The sequence below is a fragment of the Garra rufa genome, chromosome 2, assembly GCF_049309525.1.
Source record: "Garra rufa chromosome 2, GarRuf1.0, whole genome shotgun sequence".
Classification (NCBI taxonomy): Eukaryota; Metazoa; Chordata; class Actinopteri; order Cypriniformes; family Cyprinidae; genus Garra; species Garra rufa.
Window position 1 is genome coordinate 31,562,332 of NC_133362.1, and position 6,000 is coordinate 31,568,331.

The 6,000-nt window shown below is 27.0% G+C and overlaps 1 protein-coding gene across 1 annotated transcript in view; it reads right to left on the reverse strand.

Moving 5' to 3' along the window:
• Positions 1 to 1,263: 1,263 nt before the first annotated feature.
• Positions 1,264 to 6,000, reverse strand: part of lrit3b (leucine-rich repeat, immunoglobulin-like and transmembrane domains 3b) — a 7,969-nt gene continuing 3,232 nt past the window's right edge. Inside the window, exons 3-4 of the mRNA XM_073833588.1 lie at positions 4,973 to 5,278; positions 1,264 to 1,991 (exon numbers count right to left, since the gene is read on the reverse strand). Coding sequence (XP_073689689.1) covers positions 1,546 to 1,991; positions 4,973 to 5,278 — 752 coding nt within the window. The 3' untranslated portion in view covers positions 1,264 to 1,545. The remainder of the gene's footprint in view (positions 1,992 to 4,972; positions 5,279 to 6,000) is intronic.

The window sequence follows — 6,000 nt, forward strand, 5'->3', positions numbered from 1 at the left end:
TTGATAACATCGGAGAATCACTGACATAATTTAGAGGCTACTTCGAAAACGAAACTGTTTAAATCTGTATAAAGGAAAGACAAAATAAATCAAGAACAATCTGTATTTTTCTTGTAGTCAAGAATTTATTTTGACAAAATTACCTAATTAATACCGAATGATGTTTGACAGTGAACACATCTCCACTGCATAGCCGCATATAATCGCTGGTGTCAGTCGCAAATATTAAACATGCGGGTTAGGAAGCGGGTCGGGTACAATATTTTCTTTTTTATTTATTTATTTATTTATTTGCTGTCCGAGTTGCGGGCGGGTTAGTTGAAAACGTCGGTCGGGTTCAGGTTGTTTATACATTGACCCGCGCATCACTGATAGCCATTAAAGAAGGAACTATACCAGTGAAGATATCATTAAGCACACACTTTTTTTTTTCTTTTTTTTTTTGACATCTGACAAGATTTTATTTTATTTTATTTATTTTTTATTGGTGCTGTTATTTTTCCATTTTCCCTTGAATGTGTACTGGTATTTCAAGTATTTTACATACCTTATTGTATTGTAACTTTAGGATTAAAATGACATAGAGCCATATTTTTAAAATGACACATAAAATGATATATTTTTGCTTCCACTCAACAATAAATATGACCTGAATAAAATGGCTTCATTTTAATATGTTGTACATACTCTCACTGAAAATAATACTTGACAAAGATATTATGCTTTTAATCCATTAAATTTGTTAAAACGCTCTAAAGTTATGCAAATTTAAAACTTTAAAATTTTAACATTTTGCATGTGTGTAGAGAGCATCACATCACAACTTAAGCATCACATTTGTGTAAATTATTATTTATCAATTATTACTTATTAATATTCATCTCTACTAATACACAGGTTAGAATATCATCACAATACAATATTGTCCCTTTAAACCAGCGGATTCGTATTATATTCAGAGATCGCTACTGCGCATGTGTCTATGACATCGGCAAAACAAACCACCGCGCACACGCCTAACAACGTCCAGTATCAAAAAAGATACAATTAACGAATATTTTATCATTATCCTACTATTACTACTTGCAAAATTTCATATTCACTGCTGCAAATTCACTCAACAAAATCCTTTATTTATTATTTTTAATTATCCAAAAATCTTAAACTGTCAATTTGTTTAAACTTTTTAATTTATATTGTTAAAGGTTTTGTTTTGTATTTATTTTATTATTTTTAATTGTATTATATGCATGTATAATGCTGACATTTTTGTACTTTTGTGCTTTGTACCTTGGCAAAAAAAAAAAACGTCCAGTACGTATTGGACCTGATCCAGCTACGTCATCGCGCTGCAGCCTGCAGCGAGGACCTGTTGCTTTTTTAAACACACTTCAAATTTCAGTTCATTAGCTTCTTTGGCTCAGAGCTGCCATCTGGTGGTCATGGCTGAGTAAAAAATTACTTCTGTTAAAGAAATATACATAAGGTTATGGTCATTCATATAAGAGAAACTTCCTGAAATGATACATACTATAATTTAATGTCTCATGTGTGAATTGACATGGAGACATGAGGTTTTTGTCTTCTGTGGAGTGGATTTTCAGAAGCAATTGAAAAGTGTCTCTGTGGCAGCTTTTGTACTGCTGTCCTGTCCCTTTTCATTTTGTCTCTGTTGGCTTTGGGGATTTTCATGACTCTCTTAGGAGGGGAAAGTGGTTTAGTCATGTTTTGAGGTAACAAAGAAGCTATCGCCTTGGATTTTTGGTTGGATTTCCTCTTTGTATAGTTTGATTTTGCTGTTTGCTGTTGGTCAGAGTTTTTGGAGTCTGCATATTCAGCCATTACCCCGACCACATTCAGACTGACAATGGCCTCTGATATCCCTGCCATATTTTGCGCTCTGCACCGGTACTCCCCCGCATCACTATATGATATTGCGTTCAGACTGACTGCTGACCAGCGGATTCCCACATGTGGAGACTCTTGTACATCTGCAGGCAATTAAGAGACAACGTCATAAGACATTAAATCAAATGAATGCAGATAACACTCACTGAAGTGACAGTTTACTAGCTCATAATTTGTTAAACATAAACAAAATGTGCTTTGCAAGGTAATGTTCAAACACAAAGGTTTAAAACTGAGTACACTCCAACAAAGTTAATTATTGTAAGTGTGCAAAGTTGTAATTGTAACTTACAGCCAGAAAGTTTTCTGGGTAGTCTTTCAGAGTCCATGCTGCTTTGCATCTGCTTACAACAACCTTAAAATAAAGGACAATATTTGCTGGAGACCAGAATTCTGAGATTATCAGTAAAATTACAGTAATTTACTCTTACTTTTTTTTCTTGTATTCATAATTAATCAGCATAACGATTTCAGTGAAAAGTTTAACTGAAATATTAACTAATTTTATTTTCACAAATTTGCCATTTGAAGTCTTTGACTTAAAATTATTTGAAATCTTTGTTTTTGTATTTCTTATAAAAAAATGTGATAAAAAGACAACATTAGTGTGTATTAGTGCTTTTTGGTATTATTTATGTACTATTATACAGTAGTATTTATTATTATTTTGAATTAGCTTTAATTGTATACTTTCAGCGTGTTAATATAATATTCAAAAAATTGTATTATTATTATTTATTATTATTATTACTATTATTATTATTTATATTATATATATTTTATATTATATTTTAAATTAGCTTTAATTATTTATTTTCAGTTTTTATTTGATCAGAAATTTAGTTTATGCTTTTGTCATTTTTTAAAGATTTTTTTTATATTTCTAATTTCTAGATTTAATTTATATTCATTTCAGTTTTAGTTTTAGTAACTTATTACAATTTTACTATTATACAGTAGTACTATTATACAGTAGTATTTTAATATTATAAATATTTTATTATTATTTAGAAATTATTATATTATTTTAAATTAGCTTTAATTTTATATTTTCAGTTTTTTTAATCAGAAATATTGTTTATGCTTTTGCCATTTTTTAAAGATGTCTTTTATATTTCTAATTTCTAGAGTTCATTTATATTCATTCCAGGTTTAGTTTTAGTAGCTTTAATTTATATTTATTTCAGTTTTAGTAACTTTTATTAAAATTTTGGTATTTTAGTAAAATTTTAGTATATGCCAAATATGCTATTATGCAGTAGTATTTTTTTATAATATAATATTATAAATATTTTATTATTATTATATTATTTTAAATTAGCTTTAATTTTATATATTCGGTTTTTCTTTCATCAGAAATTTTGTTTATGCTTTTGTCATTTTTTTTTAAGATTTTTTATATATTTCTAATTTCTAGATTTAATTTATATTCATTTCAGTTTTATTTTTAGTAGCTTTAATTTATATTTATTTCAGTTTTAGTAACTTTTATTAAAATTTTGGTATTTCAGTAAAATTTTAATATATGCCAAATATGCTATTACACAGTAGTATTTATTTTATAATGTAATATTATATATTTTTTTATTATTTATTTATTTATTTATTATTATTATTATTACTACTATTATTATTATATTATTTTAAATTAGCTTTAATTTTTTATTTTCAGTTTTTTTTATCAGAAATTTAGTTTATGCTTTTGTAATTTTTTAAAGATTTTTTTATTTTTATTTCTAATTTCTAGATTTATTTTATATTCATTTCAGTTTTAGGTTTAGTAACAATTTTAGTACATTTTTGTTTTAAATGAGTTGCCAAATATACTATTATACAGTAGCAGTTATTAATATTTTGAATTAGCTTTAATTTTATATTTTCAGTTTTTATTTCATCATAGTCATTTTGTTATATGCTTTTGTCATTTTTTTTAAATATTGTTTTTTATATTTTTAATTTCTAGCTTTAGTTTATAATTATTTGAGTTTTGGTTTTAGTAACTTTTATTGAAATTTTAGTCAAATCTTTTTAAAAAATTAGTTGCCAAATATACTTTTATACAGTAGCATATATTAATAATTAAACTAGCTTTAATTTTATATTTTCAGTTTTTATTTCATGATAGTAATTTTGTTATATGCTTTTGTAATTTTTTTAAATACTGTTTTTTATATTTCTAATTTCTAGCTTTAATTTGTATTTATTTCAGTTTTAGTTTTAAGAACTTTAAGTAACATTTTATTACATTTTTTATTTACAACGAGTTGCCAAATAAACTATTATACAGTAGTATTAATTAATATTTTGAATTAGCTTTAATTTTATATTTTCAGTTTTTATTTCATCATAGTAATCTTGTAATATGGTTTTGTCATTTTTTATAAAGTTTTTTTTATATTTCTAATTTTTAGAATTAATGTACATTCATTTCAACTTTAGTTTTAATTTTAGTAACTTTTATTAAAATTTTATTTAAAATGGGTTGCCAAATATACTTTTATACAGTAGTATTTATTAATATTTAAAACTAGCTTTAATTTTATATTTTCAGTTTTTATTTCATCATAGTAATTTTGTTATATGCTTTTGTAACTTTTTTAAATATTGTTTTTATATTTCTAATTAATAGCTTTAATTTTATTTAAGTTTTAGAATTACAAACTTTTAGTAAAATTGTATTTAAAATGAGTTGCCAAAGCAAGAAGTCTAAATTTTAAGTTTTCTAAAGTTTATTCTAAGATCTAACTTAATATTTATGTTTTATTTCAGTTCTATTTTAATAAACAAAACTTCAGTGATGATACAAAAAATTTAACTTTTTTTATATACTACTTAGAGTATTTAATTGTATTTTGTATTATTTTTTATATTTTCCATTTTAATTTTAGTAATTTTCTTATGTGCTTTTATATATATATATATATATATATATATATATATATATATATATATATATGTATATATTTTGTTATTATTATTCTATTTTTTTTTTGTAATAATTTTAGTTACAAATATCAACACTGGTGTGTATGAAAATATGCCACATGAGTGTATATAAAGATACCTTGGTTATAAAGGTTGGGTCTGGCAGATTTGATCCACATGAGTGTTGGGGTCGGGTGTCCTGTAGCTTCACAACGAAGTAGGACATTGCTACCCAGTAGAGCAGTGATCTTGGTGGCAGAGGTCACCACGTAGGGCCTGCGGCAGCGACTGACCTCCACGCTCTGAAAGGGAACTCCAGCGAGATCCGGCGGTTCACTACAGGTCAGGAAGCGATCCAGCAGGACCAGAGAACTTTCTGGAGCCTTACTAATGTCAAGCAATGTGGAAAGCCTACAGTCACACACCCAGGGGTTGTCCTGAAGACCTGTGGGAGGGATAAAATGAGTGAGAGACGGTGATGTCTAAAGAGGTGTGCACTGATTACATAACCTGCTCTCTCCAGCATGACTGGACTATTGTACAAGGCTTTGGTTTCCACTGGAGGAACGCAGTGAGCCATCAAAAGACTCTCAGATCACTCTTAGGGAGCACTTATGTGTCTGTGTGAAGCTGTCAGGTTGGCTAAATATTTAATTACCATAAGACATTAATGACTTAATTTGGTTTCAGTGACTTTAACAGTGTCTACGTGCATGTGTGTGGAACAGTTTGTCTAGTAGTTTTGTGAGAGACAATCAGGGTGTGTTACTGGATTGTTACTGGACCTATTTATCTTGGCTCACTATATAAAGCAGGATCCAAATGTCAGAAAACCACACAGAAAATTCAGTTTAAAAGAACAGTTTAACCCACAGCTGTATGGCTTTCTTTTGTGGATCATAAAATAAGAGATTTTGAGAAGGAATGGGTTTCTGTCTATACAATCAAAGTCGGTGGTCACCGAAATGGTCCAGTTACCAACATTTAAAAAATAATAATAATAACTTTGTGTTCTGCAAAAGAAAGTAGGTCAGACCAATATGGAATGACATGAGAATGAGTAAAGGCCCTAAAATAATCAAAACATTATATAATTATAATATAATTTATATATATATATATATATATATATATATATATAATATATATATATATATATATATATAT